Raw genomic sequence first — 25,904 nt, 5'->3', positions numbered from 1 at the left:
TACTTTGGGGAGTCACTGCAGGGAGACTGAGGGCTTTGTGTCCCACCCCTGTGTGGTCCCATGGGAATGGAGCACAGGATGGAACATGAGGACTGGGTGGTTGCAGATAAACTGAAGGCTCCTCTCAGCAGAAGGGCACTTTGCAAGGATTAAGGCAATGCCAGTGGAGGTATCACCACAACAGAGACAGAGAGGACAGGTGTCTCCAGGGAGAAAGGTGTTCCCATCTCATTGCCATCTTGGCCTACAGAGATGGCGAAGGGTCTGGAGGGGCCATAAGAGGAGCAGAAGAGGTGACTTGGAGGTTCAGCTGGAGAAGAGACAGAGGTCAGACCTCACTGGGGTCTGCAGCTCCTCCCGAGGGGCAGCTCCGATCTGTGCTCCCTGTGAGCAGGGACAGGACCCAGGGAATGGCTGGAGCTGTGTCAGGGCAGGGTCAGGTTGGATCTCAGGAAAAGGTTCTTCCCCCAGAGGGTGGTTGGGCACTGACCAGGCTCCCCAGGGCAGTGGGCACAGCCCCAAGGCTGCCAGAGCTCCAGGAGGGTTTGGACAACGCTCTGAGGGACAGGGTGGGATTGTTGGGGTGTCTGTGCAGGGCCAGGGGTTGGACTTCAATGACTTCCCCTCGCTCCTGCTGCCAATCTAACTGCTCTTGCTCATCACTAATTTGCTCATCCGGATGTTTGCAGGTGGGGAAAAGGTGCTGTTACTTGTGGGAAGCTTTGTGGGCTGTTTCAGAGCTCTGGCTGGGGTGTGTGATTTGTGTGCTGACACTTTAATCCTTCAGACTCTACCTGATGCTTCCACGTTTTAGAAATCAGGAGAACTCCTTTCCAGAGGGGCTGGTCCCAGGGTGCCTTACGCGTGTGTGGGCAAACTAACCCCGGCGATCCCGCTGGCTTTCCCTGCTCGTGTTCTCCGCCAGCCATTCTCTCTCCATTCCTACAATTCCTTTGGTTCGACCCTCTAATTCCCCATCTCAGCTGAAAATTCCCTTTTTTTTTTTTTTTTTTAAATTTTTTGGGTTGTTGTTCAGGGAATCGACGTAAATTCACACATTCACTTTTCACCTTCCTCCCTTCCCCTCAGCAAGCAGCAGAACTCCTCCAAATCCAAGTCTGTCTGGGAGCAGAGGACCAGCCAGATCCGGATGCACAACTTCCGAGCCAGCTGCGAGGCCCTGTACAACGAGCTGGACCCCGAGGAGCGGGTCCGTTACGCCACCACCCTGCACATCAGGCCGGACATGAAGACCCACCTGGACCGGCCGCTGGTGGTGGAGCCCCGGAGCGAAGGCAGGAACAACATCAACAAGCTGAGCCCCGGGGACGTGCAGGAGGTGCAGGAGCACCCCAAGGGCAGCTCTGCTGACGGGGCAGAAGCTCCGCGGAAGCACCACCGGCACCGGGATAAGGAGAAACAGGCGGAGCAGGAGAAGGGCGACGCGCCCAAGGAGGAGAGCGCGGAGACCGCCAACAAGGAGGAGAGGCACCGGCAGCACCGGAGCCGCAGCAAGGAGGTGGAAGGCGGGAGCAAGGAAGGGAAGAGTGAGCGGAACAGGGGGCAGGAAGGGGGGAAGAGGCACCACCGGCGGGGCTCGGTGGAGGAGTCGGGGGAGAAGGAGCACCGCAGGCACCGCACTCACCGGCACTCCACCGAGCGCCAGGGCAAGGACGGCAACGGCACCGCCAACGGCGCCCGCGGGGAGCGGCGCTCCCGGCACCGCGGAGGGTCCCGCTCCGGCAACAGGGATGGGGAGCCCAAGGGGGAGAACGGAGAGGAGCCCCACAGGCGGCACAGGCTCAGGAACAGGGCCCTGTCCACCTACGAGTCGGTGGAGAAGGAGAATGGGGAGAAGGAGGCGGAGGCTGGAGAGAAGGAGCACCGGAACCACCAGCCCAAGTGAGTGGATTTCGTTTGGATACACGCCCTGGGAACTGCTCTGATCCCTCCTAGAGCTCTGTGTCCGGCTCTGGGGCCTCCAACATAGGAAGGGACCTGCTGGAGAGAGTCCAGAGGAGGCCACAAAGATGCTCCGAGGGCTGGAGCCCCTCTGCTCTGGAACCAGGCTGGGAGAGCTGGGGGGGTTCACCTGGAGAAGAGAAGGCTCCAGGGAGAGCTGAGAGCCCCTTCCAGGGCCTAAAGGGGCTCCAGGAGAGCTGGAGAGGGACTTTGGACAAGGGCCTGGAGGGACAGGACAAGGGGGAATGGCTTCCCACTGCCAGAGGGCAGGGTTAGATGGGATATTGGGAAGGTATTTTTTCACATTGAGGGTGGTGAGGCCCTGGCCCAGGTTGCCCAGAGAAGCTGTGGCTGCCCCATCCCTGGAAGTGTTTAAGGCCAGGTTGGACAGGGCAGACTCACCCCTTGGATGGCTCAGGGGCCACAAAACCTCAAATGTATTTCAGAAAATTCTTTATTCCCCTTCCCACGGCATTCCCTGTGGTCCTCATGCTCACCCCACCTTCCACCATAACCTGCAGTCCTGTTTTACTCCCAAAGCTGATCTCTGTCCATAGGAACCAGGTTTAAGGAAGAAAACATCCTTGATGTAAATACTCACAGACCCTCTAGGACATAAGACAGAGCAGAGAATTTTACAACCTCTGAAAGAACTTTCTGAGGGACATTTTTTTAAAATTCCCCCCAGTCTTGCTTACAGCCCTTTGATTTTCCTTTTTTTAATGCTGAACCCTGTCAGCTGCACCACCAGTTGTTCCAGCACGTGGCTCCTTCCATCGAGAACAACGATGTCTCCCTTTTGGTTTAATTCTTATGTAAGTCAAGTGAGAAAAATAGCACTGGTGGAGCATTTGGAGTAGTTAATAAAGAAGGATAGATTGCCTTTTCAGCTTTATTAGTCCAATGGAAAAGAAATTGCACTGGGATTCTTTAGAATAGAGTTCATGTCACCGTGGAGAGCTGTGAGTGGCACTGAGATAATAATTTTCCTGTCTATATTATCTTGCTTTCAGATGAATTTCAAAACACTTTGCGTGCTGTTTAGTTTGCTCGTGTGCACAGGCTCCCTTTCCAGCTCACTGGAGTGGAGCTGCTGCTGCAGAGGAAAGCAGGAGCTCTTTAGCTGCTGACAGCAACGTTACAGAGCAGTTCAGGAGTGCCAGGGAGAATCACCACGTTTAAATAAGGCCTCAGGAGAGCATTAGGAAGCAGAATGTCAGCCCTCATTCAGCAGCCAGCTGATGTGGGGAGTTAATGTCACTGCTCCACGCCAGGGCCACTTGGGCCTTGTGAACCTCAGTTATGGGGCTCATTAAAGGGAATAAAGGGACACTCAGAGGCACAGTCCAGCTTAATGTTGTGCTTGGATGTTGGCCCAGGAGGTCTCAGAGGGAAAGGTCCCATCCTGTGCTACCAGTGAGTTGTGTCCTGCAGGTTGTGGCTTTTCTGCAAAGGGTTTCCGTGAAGAGAGGAGTCTGTGAAACCCAGAGGTGAAACCCCAACTCTAACTCTAACCCAGAGGTTTCACAGAGGAGAAACCCTAAACCCAACCCTAACCCTAATCCAGAGGTTTCAGAGGTGAAACCCTAACCCCAACCCTAACCCCAACCCTAACCCAGAGGTTTCACAGAGGTGAAACCCTAAACCCAACCCTAACCCCAACCCTAACCCCAAGCCAGAGGTTTCATAGAGGTAAAACTCTAACCCCAATCCTAACTCTAACCCTAACCCAGAGGTTTCACAGAGATGAAACCCTAACCTCAACCCTAATCCTAACTCAGAGGTTTCACAGAGGTGAAACCCTAACCCCAATCCTAACTCTAACCTAATCCTAACCCCAACCCAGAGGTTTCACAGAGGTGAAAGTCTAAGCCCAACCCTAACCCAGAGGTTTCAGAGATTAAACCCTAACCCCAGCCCTAACCCCAACCCTAACCCTAATCCAGAGGTTTCAGAGGAGAAACCCTAACCCTAACCCCAACCCTGAGGCGTTACAGAGGTGTGGGGTCACATACACGTGCTCTCTGAATCCTTCTTTACCCTATTTACCAAACCCTGCTCCTCTGCCTCAGGGAGAACCAGGTTGAGCTGGAGGCCAGTGGCAGTGTGAGTGTCCCCGTGCACACCCTGCCCAGCACGTACCTGCAGAAGGTGCCGGAGCAGCCCGAGGACGCCGACAACCAGAAGAACGTGACGAGGATGATCCAACCCCCCCTGGACAAAACCACCACTGTGAACATCCCCGTCACCATCACGGCCCCCCCGGGGGAGACCACTGTCATACCAAGTGAGTGCCTTGCTCTCCAGGCTTATTCTGCCAGGGAATTGCCAGGAAAGAGACAACTTTTTGAAGAGGGGGCAGCACATGCTGGGTGGTTGGGGCTCTCCTGGCCACCAGGTGCATCCTCGAAGAGGCAGACAGGAGAACCTGTTGATACAGGATCTATGATTCAGGCAGCCTGCAGGAACTGAAGAAGTGTTCCTGGGTCACCTGGTGGCTCTCCTGGTCACCAGCATCCTCACAGAGGCAGACAGGAGAACCTGTTGATACAGGAACTACGATTCAGGCAGCCTGCAGGAACTCAATAAGTGTTCCTGGGTCAGCTAGTGGCTCTCCTGACCACCAGCATCCTCACAAAAGGCAGACAGGAGAACCTGTTGATAGAGGATCTATGATTCAGGCAGCCTGCAGGTACCCAAAAATGGATTCCTGGATCACCTGGTGGCTCTCCTGGCCACCAGCATCCTCACAGAGGCAGACAGGAGAACCTGTTGATAGAGGATCTACGATTCAGGCAGCCTACAGAACTCAAGGAGGGTTCCTGGGTCACCTGGTGGCTCTCCTAGCCACTAGCAATTCTACAATTCAGGCAGCCTGTAGGTACCCAAAAATAGGTTCCTGGATCACCTGGTGGCTCTCCTGGTCAGCAGCATCCTCACAAAAGGCAGACAGGAGAACCTGTTGATACAGGATCCACACTTCAGGCAGCCTGCAGAACTCAAGAAGGGTTCCTGGGTCAGCTGGTGGCTCTCTTGGCCACCAGCAATTCTACAATTCAGGCAGCCTTCAGGTACCCAAAAATGGGTTCTTGGATCATCTGGTGGCTCTCCTGGCCACCAGCATCCTCACAGAGGCAGACAGGAGAACCTGTTGATAAAAGATCTACAATTCAGGCAGCCTGCAGTTACCCCAAAATGGGTTCCTGGGTTGCCTGGTGGCTCTGGAAAACACCCCATGAGGTTCCCTGGAAATGGCTTCCCCAGAGCACATCCTGGTTCTGCAAAAGAGAAAGACGAAGGAGCAAGAAAACCAGCAAAATGTAGTAACTGAGGGCTGGGCAGGAAAATCAGCAGCTGGTGCAGCAAAGCAGCCCCAGCCTGAGGTGAGCACAGGAGCAGGTCTTCTGCTTTATCCTCTTCCTCCTACTCCAGCAGGGATGGGCTGTGGTTCCTCTGGCATCCTGGGGGGCTGAGCAGCCAGAGGCCCCTCAGCAAAGGCCAGGGGAGGTGGTGGCATTGCATTCAGGCCCTCAGGATGGATTCCCACCTCTTGGCTTGCTCACTGTGGAGCAGCTGGTCCTCGTGGCCTCACAGCCACCACAGCACCCTTGGTGGTCCTGCTGCTCTGGGCTCCTGCAGGCTGGGCCATTCCTGAGCTTTCTGCAACCCTCTGCACCTCAGTTTGAGCAGATCCCCTCTGACTGAGCCTGTCCTGTTCCACAACTCTTTGCCTTGGGTCTGTAAGTGCAGAATTAGTTTTCCAGGTGGTCCCAAGACCGTTGTGCCCATGATGTGCCCTGAAGCCCCCCAGCCACCAGCTTGGGGCTGATCCCTGGCAGAGCAGGAACAACCTGGAGAAGTCTTGAGAGTAGGGATGCCAAGGAAAATTGCAGTGTGAACTCCAAGAGGTCCAACTGAGCCTTCAGGCTGTCAGGACTCTGCTTTCCAAGAGGCACAGCCAAAAGTAGGGTCTCTGTGAGCTTTTTCCCTGTGTTGTCAACCACAAGACTTGTCTTTTCTTTTTTTTTTTTTTTTCCTTCTTCTTTCTCCTTTTTTTTCCTCTTAAATGATAATTTTACTATATTGCAATGCTGCCTTTCTGCCAATCACAGTTTATCTGTCCTGCCCATTTCCTCACTATCTGGCTGGAGATACAATAAGGAGTTTATTGAACATGTCACTCACACACAAGGAACTGTCATTTCCTTGCAGAATAAAATAAAAAGTGATAAAAGCCCTGCACCTGGCACATTCTAAGGGAGTGAGGTTGTGGACTCCAGGTCCTGGCAGTTAATGGATGAGTCTCAATATCTGCCTAAGAAGAGTATTTGCAGCATAAAACGTGTTTCAGTTCATATATTGGAAATAATCTTCAGTAAATTATCCTACAAACCCACTGCAAGTCAACTTAGGATGAAAATTGAAAAGTTTTCAACCTCTGGGAGTGAGGTTTGGAACAATCTTGGAGAAGTTAAAAGCCTGATGGGAGGTGGAGCTCGACACCTTTACACAGCTCTGACAAAACTGAGCTGCACGAGGCAGGCACAGATCCGGGGCTGCAGGAAGCCCCTTCCAGGTCTCTTTTCCTAATGCTGGGAAGTTCAGCAATTTTAGCCCCAAAATTATTAAATCTCATCTATCAATTTGCACTTCTGTCCCCTCCAAAGCCAACCTTGCTCCTGACCTAGGGCAGAAGACACAGGATTATGAGGCTGCTCAGACATCCTACCTTTTGTTCTCTTCCCAAGGATCCCTCGCTGATCCTCTCTCCCTAATAATTTGTGCTGTTTGAAAAGGGTTTTCCATCCCCACTTTGGCAGCTCTTGGATAAATAAGTGCCTGGTTTCTTTGTGTGTCTGCACTGAGCAGCTTCATTTCCTGCCTGCTTGTGATCCACTGCTCATCAGCACAGCAGTTGTGGGGCAGAACCGTGTGTAAGTAGCAGGGATAATAATCAAATGATTGTTCATCACGTTTAATCAACATATCCAAAGGCTGTTTGCTCTCCCAGCTGTGCTGTTTGCATATCCAGCTGTTGCAGGAGCCTCCTGTGGGGACACTGGGGATGCAGTTTTAACTCTCTCCTTCCTCTCCCCTCAAATTCCCATCTCAGTGAACAATGTGGAGTTTGAAAGCAAAACAGAGGAGAAGAAAGACGTCGATGACCTGACGAAAAATGGGCCTAAACCAATCCTGCCTTACAGCTCCATGTTCATCCTGAGCCCCACAAACCCGTAAGTCCTTCTAACTCTGCTTTTGGCTGACAGGAACTGGTTATTCAGAGCAATCACATCACTTTTATCTCCATCTCTGCCAGTCAAACACATTTGGATATTAAATAATATCAAATATGTGGGCTGGGTGCTGCCGTTCAGCTGGGCTTTCCCGGGGAATAAACTGCCGGGGGAAAAGAAACAGAAATAAAAATAAATATAAAAAAATAAATATAAAAATCAATATAAAAAATAAATACAAATAAACTGGGAAAAGAGGATGCTTTAGGCAGATCCAAACCACCCTGCTGACCCTCAGGTGGGCAGTTTGTTCACATAAATCACTAAAGGGTGAGTTTTGGGCTATCGCTGGGAAAAGGTGTCAGGAGTAGTGTGTTGGGGAGGTTGGTTTTGACAGCAAATTCTTGCAGGTTCCTCAGCTGGAATTCCTGTTCTTTCCATCCTGGTACCTTCACATCAGTGCAAACTCTGAACCTGTGGGAGAACATGCCTGTTTTTCCTCTGCCCGGGCTGAGAGTGCAGCTGGTGGGATCCGTTGGGATTTCAGCATTCCTTCCGCTCCGGGCGGCTCTGCCTCGTGGGGAGCTTCGTGCTCAGGGCCTGTAAACACTGCCTGTGTCACTCTGGGGGGCTGCAGAACCAGGGGGGAGCAGCAGGGGTTGTAATAATCGTAGCATGAAGGGCTGTGAGTCATTTTGAGGGTGTTTGAAGCTTCTGCCAAGCCGGAGATCTCCGGGGAGCAGAGGTGGTTGTTGCCCTCCGGCTCAGGTAGACTCGGTGTAGAGCCTGGGGTTTCTCTCTGAGGTTTATGCTCAGACACCAAAGGAAAACTCAGGCCTTTTTTTGGCAGCTCGATTTGAGAGAAGAATGAGTTCTCCTGCACCTGCTGCTCCTCAGGACGGTGCCAGCCTGGCTGTTTGTGCCATCAGTGGGACAAAATGAGCTCAGACTTGACGTCAGAGAAGCATCTGTGGTGAAAGCCACGTTCTGGCCCCCCTGGACACTGGGCAGGCTGAATAAAATCACAGAATCACACAATATCCTGAGCTGGAGGGACCCACCAGGATCATCAATCCAACCCCTGGCCCTGCACAGACACCCCAACAATCCCCCCCTGTCCCTCAGAGCGTTGTCCAAACCCTCCTGGAGCTCTGACAGCCTTGGGACTGTGCCCACTGCCTTGGGGAGCCAAATTAGGATTATGAAGCTTGTCTGGCTGGATAAGGACATAGTATTTCCCTAATATTTGGTAGCTCATGTCTTTTTGTTGTGGAGTGACCACCAAAAATGAGATTTAGCTGCAAAATGGCTGCTAAGGGAGCACTGCTGAGTGGGAAGTGAGATGGTCCCGAGCACAGAAGGGTCTGAGGTGTGGGCTGGGCAGACAGAGAAGCAGCAAGAATTTTTTGTATCATATATCTGCTGATTTCTTCTCACCTCATCCTACAGTTATGACCTCCTGAGCCCCCCAGTCCAGGATGTGCTGTGTTGTTTCAGCTGCCCTGCAGTTTTCTCCCCCAAAAGCTGCACTAAAAGACCATTGAAAGAACCCAAGTTCACCGGGAGAGAAAACGTGTTATAACACAGGCCAAGGGGGAATCACAAGACAAAGACCAAACTCTAGGAATGTCAGCAACTTGTTATTCCTGCTCTGGGCAAGATGCAGCCCCAGCTGGATGCCCTGAGGTGTTTTGGCTGGTGTTAAGTTCTCCAGAGAGGTCCTTCTGCTTTCCGGGGGCTGACGCTTCGCTCTAACGCTGACATCTCCCATCCAAGCCCTGCTGGGGCTGCATGGCCTGGGTGCTGCCAGGGGGCAAAACAGTTCAGGGAAGCATAAATAAACTGCATCACTTTCCAAGAGGCACCAGCCCCTCAGAGCAGCCGTGGATGCAAAGTGATTCCTCAAGCACCGCTGGCAGTTTACAAACGCTCCCACACCCCGCTGCTGGTCCTGAATGATGAAGATCTAAAAATAGGGCCTTGTTATTTCTTTGATGGATTGGGTCTGATGCAAGAATTACAGCCACAAATGTTATTGAAAATGGTGCCTTTCCCTCCTGTGGATTCGTGTAGATGATAATCTACATGTAGATGATAATCTTCCTCTGTTGGATTGATAACCAGAGTTCAGGGATCCACAAAAGCACTTTTCTTCAGGTTATTTTCTATCAAATCTGTTTCCCTGGTATTTGTAGCTCTTTTTCATTCTGAATCCATTAGCAATCCAAAGACAAGGAATGTGTAAATAGATGTGAAAAAACAGACTTTAATTCTAACTCTTCAGATATTTGCTTAGAGAAAATAGGATATAGCAACTGAAAGACATTCTCAGATAAAGTTGTTGGGGAGTTAAATATATGATTTGATCCCCAGGCAGAACCCAAGTCCTTTATTCAGCTGACAAATATGGTGCAAATGTAGAGCTCTGTGTGCAGTTAAGGATTTGTGAATTGTGGTCAGATAGAGCCATTAGCTGAAATTTGTGAATAGTTTCGGATTGCTCAGAGATTGAAGCATTTGTCACTTTTCTTGGGCACAATTTGTGAATAAAAAGATTAGGGTAAAGTAATCAAATATATTACTGTAAAGTATTTGTGCAGCTTAGAAAGGGTATCTTAAAGTGAAGGCAGAGATACTCGGCAAGGGAGAGATTGGAAGGAATAATACTCAGCTACAAAGGCAGTTTCAGCTGAGTCTCCGAGTGCCTGTGTCTCAATTTTAAAGGGATTAGTTGATATTAAAAGGATTTCAAACCTTGTTTTGAACTGGCAGGATGTTAACCTGGGGGTTCAGAGGGAGAAGGGTGGGGGAGGAGAGAAACACAATTTGTAGAATCAAGTCTGAAGGCTTGAAAGCTCTCAATGCCCTTTTGACAGATGGAGAGAGAGAGAAATAGGGAGATAAATAGATAAATAGGTAGGGAGATAAATAGGGAGATAAATACAGAGATAAATAGATAGGGAGATAAATAGGGAGATAAACAGAGAGATAAATAGATGTCATTGCTTTGCAGAGAGCAGTGCAGGGATGTTTAAATCTCTGACTTGAAATCTCACCACAGCTCTGTTGCAAACTGGAATTTAAACCCGATGCTCGTGTTTTTTATTGTGTTACTGTTGCTGTAAGAGGAATCCTAAAGGTGGTGTTCCTGAGGAATTTGGAGAATCGAGTCTGAAGGCTTGGAAGCTCCCTTTTGACAGATGGGGAGAGAGATAAATAGATAAATACAGAGATAAATGGTCATTGCCTTGCAGAGAGTGGTGCAGGGATGTTTAAATCTTACCTTAAATCTCACCCTGCAGATTTGTTGCAAAGTAGAATTTAAACCCATTGCTCATGGTTTTTTATTTTATTACCCTTACCGTAGTAGAAATCCTAAAGATCATCCTCCTGAGGAACCCTGTCCTCATGCCAACCTCTCATCCCACTGTGCCAAACCTCCCCTGTGCTTGTTTTGCCCGCAGGATTCGGCGGCTCTTCCACTACATCGTCAACCTGCGCTACTTCGAGATGGTCATCCTGATAGTCATTGCCCTCAGCAGCATTGCCCTGGCTGCAGAAGACCCTGTGCAAGCTGAGTCACCCAGGAATGATGTGAGTACCAGCCAATGTGGCCAGAATAACCTTGCCCTGCTTCTCCCAGCACGTGGATTGGCACATTCCCAGCACCGTTCCCGTCTCCGAAGGATGACACGGTGCAGAACTAGAGCTGGCTTTGATGACATCCTCAAATGTGCTTGGGCCACTCTGCAAAGAGGTTGGAGGTTAAGAAAAGGTTCTTCCCCCAGAGGGTGGTTGGGCACTGTGGGGACCAGGGACAGCACCCAGGGAATGGCTGGAGCTGTGCCAGGGCAGGGTCAGGTTGGATTTCAGGGAAAGGTTCTTCCCCCAGAGGGTGGTTGGGCACTGACCAGGCTCCCCAGGGCAGTGGGCACAGCCCCAAGGCTGCCAGAGCTCCAGGAGCATTTGGATGATCCTCTGGGGCACAGGGTGTGACTCTTGGGGATGGTTTTGTGCAGGGCCAGGAGTTGGACTCGATGGTCCTTGTGAGTCCCTCCCAGCTCAGGAGATTCTGGGACAAAATACTCACAGTTCCCGTCCCTTTCTGCTGCTTCAACCACATCCAAGTTTCAGGACTTGGAAATCACTGATGTGACTTGTGAGGAGAAACCTGAAAAGCTGGGACACAATTCAGCAGTGGGAAAGGCTTCCCTGGCCACCAGCCAGGGCTGACACAGAATCAGAGAATCACAGCATGGTTTGGGCTGGGAAAAGCTTAAAACTCATCCCCTTCCACCCCCTGCCATGGGCAGGGCCACCTTCCACTATCCCAGATTGCTCCAAGGCCCATCCAGCCTGGCCTTGGACACTTCCAGGGATGGGGCATTGTCCTAAGGTCTCCTGCTAGAGCAGAGCCTGAGGAAGTCAAGTCAGATATGTGGTTTTTTGTCTTGATGGGGCATGATAGAAATCTCCAAGAATTCGTAGCAAATCTACTTGTCCGTGGGTGTCAAACCAAACTCGTTTGGATTTTTGGAGATGGTGCTGTTACAAATGTGAGTGTGACACCTTTGACACGAGGACATGCAGCCCAGGAGAGTTCATGGAGCAGTTGGGTGGCTTATTTCAAGCCCATTCCCATGAGGGCACTGGCACAGAGCTGGCTGTGGTTACGTGGACAAGTGGGAGTTGAGAGATCTGAAATTAAGTATAGACACTGCAAGGTGAAGCCTAATTTTGGACTCATCAGTGTAGATGGTTGTAGGGTGTGGATTTCATGGGATATTTATGGTTTCCAGTTGTGCCAGGGGAGGTTTGGGTCGGATATTAGGAAAAAGAATTCTTCACTGAAAGAGTGGTCAAGCACTGGGACAGGCTGGGCAGGGAAACAGTGGAGTCACCAGCCCTGGAAAGGGTCAAAACCCAAGGAAATGTGGCACTTAACAATGTGGGTTATTGGGATGGAGGGATTTGGTCAAAGGTTGCACTTGATGATCTTGGAGGTCTTTTCCAAACTTAATGATTCTATGATCTCATATCTGTATTGATTTACTGTCCATCCACTGTGTTCAAATCTGTGATACTCCAAAGAGGTGCATCCCACCCATGGAATTGTGGTCAAATCCAGGAGACCTGCAGGGACTGGTGTTGCTTTCCCAGGCTGTGTACCAAGGAATCTGTGTTCACCCACCCCTTGAACAGACTGAGGAGCTGAACTGCTCCAGAGCAGAGCTCAGCAGGGCAGAAGGTGCCTGGCCTGGCCTCCTGCTCCTCAATCTGGTCAGGATTGGCTTCTTCCAGAGGCAGATCCATGAATCCCCACATCAGTAACGAGCTGGAGGAGAAATCTCTCTTCCTCATCCTTAATAAGTGTAGAATCAGGTTTTCAAGAAGGATTTTATCACTTTCTTACTCTCCTGAGGTCTTTAATAATGTTGTTGTCAGCCAGAGAAGATAAACCCAGGCTGCTGCCCAGGGGCTGGTGAACAAGCTCTCCAGGAAAGGATATTCAAGTATTTCCATTTGAAATATCCTTTTTCCCTTGATAAACCTGCACATAAAGGGTGCACTGAAGCCACTCTTAGGTGGAGTCTGGCAAGGACTGGGAGAAATGTTGCTGTTTAACTGTTTAAAATCAGATTTAAATTTTGAGCCTAAAATATTTGAAAACCTCCTGTCAGATCATATTTACCCAAATAAACCATTGCTATAATAATGTTTTACTCTTTATGTGTTATTTCAGTGTGTGGCCCCTCCTAACACACATTTCTCTCTCCCATTTAGGCTCTGAAATACTTGGATTATATATTTACAGGTGTCTTTACCTTTGAGATGGTGATCAAGGTAAGAATTTCTCCAAGCAGAAAAATTCACCTCCTGTTTTAAATTGACATTCATCTACTTCTGGGATGCTGGAGAAGGGGTGGAGCAGGACAGAACTCCCTGGAGAGGTGGCAATGATGGAAAGCTTTAACTTGAGAACAGCTCTCAGAAGTAGCCAGATGTCCTTCTGCAGTGGCTCTCCTGGTTTCTTTAATCTCACAATTTATGGAGGAAAATAAAGATCTCTTTAGTAGCTGTGGCTGTGTAAGAGGATAAGAAATGCCTGGTGTGTGTGGTTAAAGACACAGGAGCTGACAGACCTCACTGAGACATGGCTGAATCTTCCCTTCTCCTTTTGGAATGTTAAGAGCCACTGATTCCTGCTCTGTCACACCTCAAAAAATGGAGGATTTATCTTTTGACTTGACTCAGTATGGTGACAGGTTTTGCTGAGCCCGTGGGGCAGCAACTTTCCAGGAAGCCCAATCCTAATAAAGTCCGGATTTATTCCTGGGGTAGGTTTTACTGTCAGAGCAAGCTGCAGAAGAGATGCAGAACAAACGCCAGACTGATGTGTGTCTGTGCAGAGAACCCTGGGTTGCAGTGGAGACTCTTTTCTTGAGCTTTTGGTTCTGGTTTCTTGACTCTTGAGCTTCATTTTTGGCAGAGCCTTTCGTGCCTCTCGGAGAGGAGCAGCTTGGCCAAGGATCTCCACCTTGGGAAGGCTCATTTGCTCAAGAACATTCTCCTGCACCTTGGCAGTGTTGATTTGGTACAGGTTTTATTAAAACTCTTCCTTTTCCTGTGTCTCCTCTCCAGATGATTGACCTGGGGCTGTTACTCCACCCTGGCTCCTACTTCCGTGACCTGTGGAACATCCTGGACTTCATTGTGGTCAGTGGGGCCTTGGTGGCCTTTGCCTTCTCGTAAGTACATTCCCTTAACATCCCAATTTCCAGGGAATAACCACGGAGGAGGCAGGACCTGGCAGAGAGAGAGAGAGTTGATCCATAACACGTGTGGCCCCATTTCTCAGTGAAATGCTCAGTTTCTGCCCTTTTTCATCTCGTAGCTGGGAGGGAGAAAAAAATAAACCCGACTAAATTGGTGCTGTTGAACCTCTTGAAAATCCTCCAGCTTTAGGGTCAGTCCATTCACTGCTCCTTCAGACATGAAGCCAAGATTGTTGTGACTGTTTGGCCAACTGCTTTTCAAGAACATATGGTAACAGTTTGTGGCAGTCCAGTGTCCCGGGGCAATTGTTGCAAGAATTGCTCTTCCTGTGAGAAAGGAGTTAATGAAATCGGCTGATAACTCAGTGAACTCCCTGCAAAACATTATTTCTGGAGTTGGGGGTGTTTCTGGTTCACAGACCTCGGCATTTCTCTCCTTTTTTCTCCTCTCTCATTCAGGGAACTTGCATTTCCAGAGTTTCACTTTTAAGTCTCGTTGCTCCCTCCCTCCAACACAGCTCAGTATTTATGACATTAAAGAACATTCCCTGGGCTTCTTTAATATCAGGGAGGATTTTCAGCCCCGGACACAGAGGAATTGGTGCTTCAAAATGAAGATTAGCTTTCCCTTTGAGCACGTTTTTAAGGCAGGTTCCTCAGAACTCAGGAAGTTCAGAGCTGGACAATGAAAGGAAAATTTTCCACCTGTATTTCCGGGCAGTGGAAAGAGTTGTTTGCAAATAATTCCCGGAGAAACAATAGGAGATAACCTGGAAAGAGCCCGCAGGACTCGGGCAGTTTAATCTTCTGCTAAATGAGCCTTGAGCAATTATAGGAGCGTTTGGCAGCTCCGCTCACCTGTTTGTCAACACCCTGATGAGCGGGCGAGGCAATTGTTTAACTTGTTAATGAGAATTAGCAGGGTTTAATTGCTAATGAGAAAAGCGTTCCCCTTTGTCAGGGAACCACGGGAGTGTGTCTTGTCCACTTTAAATTGACAGTCATTTTTAAGCTTCGTCCCCAAACTCCTCCTGTCAGTTCTGCTGGTGCAAAACGTGTCCCCTTTGCAGCACAAAAACTTCCCGGGTCCTTTCCGGGAAGGGCGGCCTGGAATATTTCTCAGGAATTTCGCGTTTTCTGAGGTGTCAAAATTCCTTTCACGTTCAGATTTGTGGTTTAGATCTTCTATTTTCTATAAACGCTGGATTAAAAAAAAAAAAAAAAAAAGAAAAAAAAAGACCAAGAAGTGGATGGACTGAAGGAGGTGGGCTTGACATTGTTGGTGTGACTTCTGAGGGGTGACACTTGGGGATATTGGGATCTGGGCTTTCTGTGCCTGATCCTCCAGAATTATTAATTATTTAAATTACATTATTAAGGAATTATTTAAGTTTTGGAGACAGTCACGTCCGACAGAAGTTTTTCAAAGGGATGTTGCCCTCCCCTCCTCAAAAACTTTGTCCCCATTTGTTAAAAATCAGTTTTTTTGAGGAGCTGAGTGCTCTGTCCTAAGCAAAACTCGAGATGGAATTGTTGGACTGGTGAATGTCTTACCTAAAATTTAACATCCAAACCCAAGCTGCTTTTTAAGCTTGACTAGACATGTGTGGGGCTTCTTTTCCCTGCCCGTGGAATATATTACAGAACAGCTTTTAGAGCTGGACATGGCCAGGCTGAGCAAAACCTTCCTAAAAAAGCATTTAGCAAGTTAACACGGAGCTCCTTGGAATGGAAGAGACATAGAAAAGGAAAATAACCACAGTCACAAGTATTAATCTGCAAAACAATATTCCCCAAGTCTGCAGTTCAGTGAGAATTTCCCTTTCCCATCAGGAATTCAAACGTTCAGGGCAGACCAGGAGAAGGAGCATTTTGTGAGAACAAGCACCAGGGTTTACCTTGAAAACCTCTTCTCTTTGAGCAAGACTTGCCTTTGAACAAGATTTTTTTTTTCTTTTGGTCAAGTTAAGGATTCAAATGAATAATTTTTAATCCTTTGGAGTCTTTTCATGCTCGGGTTTTCTATGTTGGGCCATGAATATCTAACAGCACCTCATCAGCCTCTAAATAAATTACTTTTACATCCCCTGCCTGTGCTTTATAATAGTGCCCCAAGCTGCTTCTATTTTACCTTCTGAGTGAGAATTTGGCAGGGAATGCATAAAACCTGCCTGGTTACTGTCTCCCAGATTAAAGGGAGACAAACCTATTGGGAGACTTGGAAAAATTGGAATTTTTTTGATGATTTCTGTACCCTCTGCCCCACATCCACGTTTCAGTAGGAGGGGAGTGTTGATGTCCAGTTCAGAGAATATTTGAAGTATTTATGGTTTAATTCATTCACTCCCAGGGGATTATTTGCTCTCTGTTCCAGTTATAAATAATAATAGAATTATCAGGTGCAAACTGAGAGAGTCCTGTCCTTGCCCCAGCATTTTGTTTGGTTAAACTGGACACCCTGAATTTTGATCATCCTGAAAATGAGCTTGTGGAGAATCAACTGGATCATCTCTGTTGTTGAGCTGGATTTTTCTAGCAAACCCTGCCTCCCCTCATCAGTGTAATAAATCTATTTATTGTGGCCAGAACACACAATCACCTCGTGCAAGGTGGGATTTAATTCTTGCCCTTGACCTCCCTGGTGTCTGAACCAGCTTCCTGCTGAACAAACACATCACTAAAAACCTGGGAATAACAGAGCTCCCTGAAAGGCTCCCAGCTGGAATATTGCAACAGCCTGTGTTTGTTTAAGCACATGAGATGGTTATCAGTCCTTGCTGGAAGATTCAACAAACCTCTCCAACCAGCTGCTGGCCTGCTTTCTGCCTCTTTAGAAGCTGTTCTGTGCTTAACTGGAGTTAAAAAATAAATAAATTCATACAAGTAGTTCGGAATAAATAAATAAAATTGAGAAAAAAAAATTAAATTTTTAAAAAAGGCCCCAGAGAGATGCTAGAAACAACAACACTGATGCTGCTGATAATAAATTAATTAAAATTATCCATTTAGCAATGCATTTCCAAGAGAAATTCCCTTTTTTTCCTACAGATGAACATGCCACAAACACACAGACTTGTTTGAGCCTTCAGGGAAATACAAGTAAAGGATCTTAAAGCAAACTTTGCAAGCAAAATTTGTCATCAAAACCCATCAACCCCAGGTGTAAAATGTATCTGGTGGGTAGAAACAGCTGGTGAGGAGCAGCAAAGAGCTTGTCTGGGTGTGTTGGAGCAGCACAAAGGTGGGGGAGATGCAGATTTTCCTGATGCTCTTTGGAAACTCAACCAAAGAGTCGAGGCTGCACCTCCCAGAGTGTCTGGAGGGGGAAGGGACATTTGGAGGTTTATTTGCTCCTGAGTGGAAGGGCTGATTAATTTAAATATTTTAAAAGAAATAAATTTTTAAAAAATATAATTGAAATAAATTTTAGAAGGAGTCCCCAGAGAGATACTTAAAACAACACCACTGATGCTGCTGATAATAAATTAATTAAATGTAGCCATTTAGCAATGCATTTCAAGGAGACATTCCTTTATTTTTGTGGACATGAACATGCCACAAACACACAGACCTGATTGAATCTTGAGGGAAATAGAAGTAAAGGAGCTTAAAGCAAATTTACAAGCAAAATTTGTCATCAAAACCCATCAGCCCCAGGTGTAAAATGCACCTGGTTGGTTAAAAAAACAGCTGCTGAGGAGCAGGGGAGGAGGGGGAAGGGACATTTGGAGGTTTATTTTCATGGGAGTGGAAGGGCTGATTAATTCAAATATTTTAAAAGAAATAAATTTAAAAAAAAAATTGAACTATTTTAAAGGAAATAATTTTTTTAAAAAGATAATTAAAATATTTTAAAGGAAATAAATTAAAAAAAATAATTAAAATAAATTTTAGAAGGAGTCCCCGGAGAGATGCCAGAAACAACACCACTGATGCTGCTGATAATAAATTGATTAAATGTAGCCATTTAGCAATGCATTTCAAGGAGAAATCCCTTTCTTTTTGTGTACATGAACATGCCCCAACCACCCATTTGGACAGGACCTTTGGAGGTTTCTTTGCTCCCAGTGGAAGGGCTGGGGCTCGTTTATTCTCCTGCTGCTGCCTGGGGGGTGTGGGCCAGGGCCTGGGGGATCTCTGTGTGCAGGGGGGGCTCTGATGTTGCTGTTTGTCATTGACTCTGCTCTTTCTTTGTCTTCTCCTCGCTGGAATCTCTCTCTAGGAGTTTCATGGGGTAATATGTTATTCCTGTCTCTTGCTGCACTGTTTTGCCTGTCCAACAGTCACCACTTGTGGAAACAACTCATGGTCCACCCATTGCATCGACTCCTCCGTCCCTTTCTTACCCATTATCCAGTGAAATTTCCCTTAACGATCCTCATTCATCCCGGTTTTCTTTAGGCAGAGACAGAAAGCCAAGCAGGTCAGAGAGCCTTGACCAAAACCACAGATATATCTGTGCCAGAAGGGTTTGAGGGGGTGACTCAGTGGGGGAGTTGCAATTCCTGGAAATCTTAGTAATTAGGTTTAAAGGAGCAGGTTTATTCTCTTTTGGAGGATTTCACCTCCAAACAGCACTGCTGGGAGCTTCAGGACCAACTCAGCGATGCCACCCAGCTCTGAAAAGCCTTTGATAAAAGAACAGGGTGTGGAGAGTTTTATGAGAGGCTGCAAGGGGCAACTTGCAAAGGAAGGGGGTCAAAAAGTCCTATTTAATGCCCTGCAAGGAGGTGGCAGTTTTGCTGTCTGCTTTTGGGGCCGGAGCTGTGTCATCTCCCACCCCAATCCCAGCAGGGCAGGAGCTGGGTGGGCTCCTCCACAGCGGAGATGCCCCAGAAAGGATGCAAAGGAAGGTCTTTGATGTGATCCAGGGAATCAGGTGCTCCACTCTTTCTTCCCTCTAGGAAAGCAGAGCGTTTAGAGGCAGGAAAAGGGTGGCTTTGTGTTTGTGGCAGAGCGGGGTGACCTCCTTTCCTCCTCAGTGGAGGAATTCACCCTCTGCCTTGGGGCTTTGGGGCACTCACAGGCGGCGGCGGCTCCGCCCTGCCCTGAATTTTTGATGCCAGGATTCCGAGAAGCCCATGTGGTGTGAAATCAGAGCTGCTGGCAGCAGCAGCAGAAACAGGGAGCTTCCATTTGAAAGGACTCGTCAATTTTTTAAAGGCTCTTTTGATTTATTGAAGGGGAAAAAAAAAAAAAAAAAGGCTTCGCGAAGCTCTTTTAAAATGTTTTTAATGTTTTAAATAAACGAGCAGCAAACTGCCACAGGAAAAAAAAAACAACACCCAGAACTGGCCTAATGCAAGTAAAATTGATCTAATGCAATTTTTATATTCATGGAATTCTTTTATTATTGTTATTTTTTAAGTCTCTAGGCTGCTGTTTGCTGTCTGTCTTTATCCTGTGACCCTCTACAGTTCTTCTTCCAAATTCAGCTCTTCTGAATTTTGTAGTTGTTTTTCTGCAGTCAGCTGAGATCTTGCCCTTCCATAGCAATTTATTTTTGTTGTGAGGAATATTCAGGTCAAATGTGTGCTTGGATACACCTTTTGACTGAATCCTGCTTCCATTTGGACCTTTTGTTTTGTTGGACATCTGGCTTTGTATTAAAGCAGTGAAAAAAACTCCCAATATTGGTAGAGGGGCTTCTTAAAAACACCAAAAACAACCCTGAGGGTTTTTATTTGAGAAGCTGAAAGAGTTGCAGGGTGTCCTTTGAATTAAAAAGCAATTTGCATCCCTCCAGTTCAGAGCACCAGGACATTGGAAAAGCTTTCTCCTGGAGCAGGAACCTTCCTGTGACAAGAAATAAGGATGTTTTTCAGGATTCTCTGTATGGCTCAGAGCAGAAATCCCATTAACATTTAATTGGCTCACGCTCTTTATTTGCTTAAGTGCCTGAATGGAGAAAGAGAAATCAGCCCTTCTGAGTGTCCTCCTCTGAGGCAGAAGGAATTGGGTGTGACTGGAGCTGGCTGCCCTTCACCTCCCAGCTCTCAGGGTGCTCATCCACCCCCCCCCCCAACATGCCAGGGAAAAGCAGGAGCAAGGATTTGCTCTGCCCCACGGAGCCACGAGCCCCCAGAAGGTCTGTTTGACCCACCTACAAATATTTTGACCTCCCTCCAAATATTGAGTCCACGGGAGTTGTTCCTTCAGGAGTGGGGCCAACCCTGTGAGACCAGAGCCGAGTTCTGGTCTGAAACTTCGCCTTCCACGAGGCCTAATTAGTGCAGTTGTTAATTAGTGTGGGGCAGGTGTCCAGGTCTCCTGGAATTGGGAGCAGTGGCAGACAGCACATGGAGCTTCTGGGTGAGCCCAGGAGAGCAGTGCTGAAGTTTGTTTTTTTGGGGCTGTGTGTTAATCTGCAAACCAGAAACGTGACCACCAATGATGGAGAATGAGTAGAGTTCTGGGCTGAGCATCCCACCTCTTTTTTTTCCCTCCTCCTGCCCCAACGTGGCCTTTAACTGTCCCACTTTCTCTCTTCTCTGCTTTCCTCAGCTCCCACCTCCCTCAGGGAGGGAAATCCTGGGAAGTGTGGAGCAGTGTAAGGGATTTGCTTGGCCTTCCAGAGGGGAGAGGGTGGAGGGAGCAGCAGGGGCAGCCAAGGGGATGGGGGGACCATCAGCCCTGGGAACAGGCTGGCCAGGCCAGGTGAGCTCTCCTTTGGGATCTCCTGGGATCTCCTTCCCTACAACCTATTTCCCTTTCTACTTCCCTCCTGCCACTGAATGTCCTCCTTGAGAGGATGAACAAATGATTTTGCAGCCAAGGCTCAGACAAAGCCCCCTTGGAGCAGGTGAGCTCCAGGTGAGCTGTGGTGACACAGTGACCACAGCAGGGATGGTACTTGCTGGGAGTTGGGGGAGCTGAAAGCAAATATGCCAAGCCAATCAGACCTTCAGCTGTGCCAAAACCTGACAAGAAAGCCAGGAAAAGCTCTGTTGGCAGTGCCTGCTTCATTTAGAACAGATTGAAGGGTTTGTAATGAGAATTAAATATTATTTCTTTTAAATATATAATGGGTATTTTGTGGCATTAAATCAGTCCTGAGTATCAGCTCCATCACCTGGATTTACAGCTGTGCCAGCAGTCAGGATCCACCTGGGATGGATTAGAATGGCCCTAAAGCAGCCCTGAAAGATGAGATGGGGAGAGGATGGTACTTCTCCATTCTTTTCCCCCTCTCCCCCTATATTAAATCCTTTGGAAAGGCAATTTGTGTTCAAGGAAGATGTCATTGGGATCCAACCCAGAGCCCTCCAAACATTCCTGTATCTTACTGTGTTCCAGGACAACTGCAGGGCCTGGTTATTGAAGAGAAGAGAGAGATGAGATGGGTTGTAGATTCCAGTCCAGTTTAGGATTGAGTTCCAGTGTCAGCAGTGAGTTCTAAGCCTTCTGGCAGTGGATTGATTGCAAAAAGACACTTTGCAGGGCTGAGCAAGGTCAGTCAGCCATGGAACTGGGTGGTTTCCTGCACTCTGGGTGCTTCTCCCTGAGCACAGTGTGGAGGGCTGGGGGCCAGAGGGTGGGGGAAGCTCTGCAGGCCCTCACAAACCTCCTGTGGGTCTCTGGGGTCACTGGTACCTCTATTTCCTTCCTCTTGGAGAAGGAGCCAACTGGGAAAGCATAGAATAGGTGTTCCAGCATCTGCTCCACGTGTTCCTCATTCACACCTGTGTTACCTCAGTACAGCCTCAGACCCAAACCCACACTCATGAATAAAACCCTGTGACAGACTTTCATCCCATTTTTCACTTCATATGAACCGAAGGGGACTGTCATTGTTTTGCTGTTGGGTTGGAAGAAGATGTCACTGTGTCTTTTCTTATTTATTTATTTTTGGAAGTGCACGAGGAAAGGAACTCTGTCCTTCCTTCCCCTAAAAACCTCTTGATGTTAACAAGGGGAACCTTCTCAAGCCTTGCACTCAGTTTTAACCAAACCCAAACCCAGGCTGTGACTTACAGCCCCTTGCATGCCCAAGTGGGAAGCTGCCCCGGCGCTGTTCCAGGCATGTAATATGCTGCAATATTACATGTTCCTGCATGGGTTTGGTAGCATGTCTTCCAAGAGACACTCAAGGACGAGGCTCTGTCCCTCACCTGGAAGGCTCCTGTTCCCTCTGGTCACTGCTTGTCCAGGCACAATGTTCCTGCTGGAGAAGTGCACGGAGAAACCTCCTCCTGCCTCACTCCCTCGGGAGGAAGGAGAGCCGAGCGTGACTTTGTCCCTTCTCCTGGGGCTGGGATGGATGTGCTGAGCCTCCTCTCCCGGTGGCCGGAGCAGGAACTGTTGCCTGGGTGTGGAGTCGGGGCAGGAAGGGCCCCAGATCCTGGGGGTGCTCGGTGAGTAGCTGGGAGGGGAGAGGAGGCTCCTGTGGGGAGCAGTGCCAGGCCCACGTCCTGCCCATGGCTTTGCTGGACACGGCTCAGGTGGGGCTCATCTGCAGCCACGGTGAGGACGGACCCCAAACCTTTACCAAACCCCCCAAAGCAAAGCAGTTCCACCACCAAAACCACACTGGGAACCTACAAATATCCAGGTTGGCGACCTGAGGACCAAATTATTGTTGTTCTTGTGCCTCTTCTCCCTTGCAGAGGAACCAAAGGCAAGGACATCAACACCATCAAGTCCCTGCGAGTCCTGCGGGTCCTCAGACCTCTGAAAACCATCAAGAGGCTGCCAAAGCTAAAGGTTAGAAAACAACCCCCAATTTTTCCTTCTCTGGAGCTTTGTGACTGCTCTGAGTAGGAGCCGATGGACCCAACACAAGTTATTTCTGCTCCTTTGATTTTGTTGCAATTAATCCCTTTGCCAGATGGGTAAAAATAGCTGTGCAGATGTTTAGCAAATGTCAAACACTTTGTTTCTGTTGCAAACATCGTGGGCCATGTTACGAATTGTTGTGGACCCACGCGAAAATAAAACTCCTAAAAAAAGAAAAGAAATAAAAAAAAACCCCACCCCTCAAGTAAATTAATTTACAGCTCACAAGTGGGATGCTCTCAGAAATGATACGGGAGAAAATGGGGGTTGGAATGTTTGGCTTTCCCTGGAGAGTTTAACGTGAATATTGCAAGATTTGCCACGGGCTGTCAAAAGAGAAATGCCATTGCTGTGTGAGGAGTTTTAATCTGTTCACCTGTCTGGTAAATAATCCATAGTGCAGGGTTTTAGAGCTTTTTCACCTCTACAGCTCTAAGCCACAAATTAAAATAAACGTAGTGACCCGTGGTTACTCATTCAACACCATTTCACCAACCCTTTGAGGCACAGCCACTCCCTGGAAGCAGAGAAAAGAAGGAGTTAACAAAATTCAATAATTTCTGAGGTTTGGGAACTCTTGAATACCTGCTGAATATTCTGTTAGAGGTGGGGGAAGAGCAGTGGGTGCTTTTGTCTGACAGTTCCTGATTTCACATCAAAATGAGGGTCAGCTGTTCTATAGGTTTGCTTTTGTCCTTGCCCACTATTCAGGTTGAAATAATTCTGATTTTATGCATACTAAATGTCTCTGAAAAGATAAGGAACATTCATGTTGGACAATGCAGAAAAAGGTCTTCATTTGGTTAGAAATTTAAAATGTAAAGCTCTGAGGTAAAAAAAAAAAAGTCAGCAGTAGCTCAGTCCTCCAGCAGGACACTGAACACTTGATTTTTATTGATTTCTGTCTGATTTTCAAGCCATTTTACAGCGTGGTTTTCTAATTTCTAAAGAAATACTCAGAAATCTTTCTGTGGAGCAGAAGTTGTGTTTATGTGGTTTTTGAAGTGAACTTGGGTCCATTTGGGGCCTCTCACTTGGCAGTGCTGGGTTAATGGTTAGGATCGATGATCCCAAGAGATCTTCTCCAACCTAAACAATTCTAAGATTAAAAGTCTTCAAAATTATTTCAATTCTTTTTCTTTTTTTACTGGATGTGGTCTCATGAGAAACAATCAGCAAGATCAATGGGCTGATCAGAGATATTCCCAGTGTTTTAATTCAGGGTTTCTGGGTTGCTTCAGGTGTGTAATTTTGGGAATTATTCCCTTCCATTCCTAGAAGCAGGAGCAGTATTGTACAAACCCTGAGCTTGGGCACTAAGGCCACTCCATTTCTATTATTAGGACCAACTTCTCCTACTAAAATCAAACTGCAGATTACTTGTAACAGTGCAGCAGGGACTAATAACCAGTAATAAATGTATTTGAGGAGTTCTTTACAGGGAGTTCAGAAGTGACATGTGCTGACTGGGTTAGTCACACTTAATTTTGAGAGACAGTCCTTTAGAAAAATATTATTCAAAGCATTTGGTTTGTATCTGGTAAATTTTCCTTATTATTCAAGTAGTTTTTACTTATCCAGTACTAAGTGAGTAAAATAAACACAAGTACAGTTTTCATTTCATAAGTGGCCATGGGAATGTTTGTTTAGGGCAAATATTGATCTCAACAAGCTGTGATTGTCTTTGTAAATTTTATGGGCAAGCCCAGAAGATTCAGTGGCACAGCCAAACTTGCCAAGAAAGAAGGAGCTGAAGGAAGCTGGAGTTATTGTTTGGTCAAACCCTTGGTGGGCAAGTTCCATGAACCCACCCCTGGGTTGTGGGTTGGGTGATGAGATTTAGGTTGGATATTGGGATGGAATTCTTCCCTGTGATAGAATTCCCAGAGAAGCTGTGGCTGCCCCATCCCTGGAAGGGTTCAAGGCCAGGCTGGGCTTGGAGCCACCTGGGCTAGTGGTAGGTGTCCCTGCCCATGGCACTGGGTGATCTTTAAGGTCCCTTCCAACCCAAGCCAGTGATTCCACGAGTGTACGAAGTGTGCTCAGATGGATGCCAAGCTGTTGGATGCACTCTTCCTCTCTCCCAACCCCTTGACCTCGTTCTCCTCCCTCCCAGGCTGTCTTTGACTGTGTGGTGAACTCCCTGAAGAACGTCCTCAACATCCTCATCGTTTACATGCTCTTCATGTTCATTTTTGCCGTCATTGCCGTGCAGCTCTTCAAGGGTAGATTCTTCTACTGCACTGACGAGTCCAAGGAGCTGGAGAAGGACTGCAGGTACAGCTGGGGGCAGGGCCAGGGTGGGCACCAACTTTCCTCCTCCAGCAGCAGCTCCCCAGGTTGTCCCAGAGCTGCATCAGCTGCTGAGCACCAAGAGTCTCCTGTAAGTGAGAGCAACACTACAGCACAGTTACCCTAGAGGTGAATTCTCCTTTTCCTTCTTTAATAGCTGTGTCATTCCTGGCTCTGATCCAGCAAATGCTTCCCCAGATGCTTAAGGATGCAGGGGAGTCACCTTCCTTCCCAGGGAGGTCTAGGGGTGGTTTTTAAATCAAGGGGTTTGGAGAGGTTGAAGGGTTTTTGACAGTGTGACTCCTCTTTCCGCCTGTTGCCTTGATCCTTAGAACTCCTAGGAATTGGAAAAACATAATGACTAAATAATCAGAAGCTTAGGAAGTCAAAGGGCTCCTAATTAGTGAGAAAAGGGATTGAACATCTTAAAAGCCCTGTCATGTCTTGCCCTTCCAGCAGGCTCAAGGTGTGTTACCTCAGTGTGCATCTTCCTCATTTGCCTTTTTTCTTGGCACCCAAAGCACATCCTCAGCACCATCCAGCTCTGCCCATCCCTCTCCTGCTGCCTTGTGCATGCAGGGCATGTCCCTGGTGGGATCCTGGCAGTCACGGGGGCTGTCACTTCCTTGGAATGATGTAAATATATTTAGAATTATGTAAATATATTATAGAAAGAAAGTGAAATTACACAGAAGGGTAGGTTGGAGGGGAGCTCTCCAGATGCCAGGTCCCTTGGCCCCTAAAACAAGACCCCTTTAGGGTTTAGTTCCAACCTTGAAATAAGAACCAGAGCCCTTTCCCTATCAAGCAGCCCAGTTTTCTATGGGGTCACACGATTTGGGGACCAGCTGGTAATTGCTGGCTT

The 25,904-nt window shown here is 47.8% G+C and overlaps 1 protein-coding gene across 1 annotated transcript in view; it reads left to right on the top strand.

The window, feature by feature from the left end:
- CACNA1B (calcium voltage-gated channel subunit alpha1 B) overlaps window positions 1-25,904 on the top strand; it is a 308,761-nt gene that overhangs the window by 223,688 nt on the left and 59,169 nt on the right. Inside the window, 8 exon segments of the mRNA XM_032708038.1 lie at window positions 1,090-1,902; window positions 4,035-4,249; window positions 7,076-7,196; window positions 10,661-10,790; window positions 12,981-13,040; window positions 13,839-13,945; window positions 22,579-22,675; window positions 24,864-25,024. Of these exon segments, the coding sequence (XP_032563929.1) occupies window positions 1,090-1,902; window positions 4,035-4,249; window positions 7,076-7,196; window positions 10,661-10,790; window positions 12,981-13,040; window positions 13,839-13,945; window positions 22,579-22,675; window positions 24,864-25,024 (1,704 nt within the window).

Source organism: Chiroxiphia lanceolata, chromosome 21 (genome assembly GCF_009829145.1).
Source record: "Chiroxiphia lanceolata isolate bChiLan1 chromosome 21, bChiLan1.pri, whole genome shotgun sequence".
In the NCBI taxonomy this organism is placed as follows: domain Eukaryota; kingdom Metazoa; phylum Chordata; class Aves; order Passeriformes; family Pipridae; genus Chiroxiphia; species Chiroxiphia lanceolata.
The sequence above is the reverse complement of the archived record's forward strand: the minus strand, read 5'-3'. Positions and strand labels throughout refer to the sequence as shown.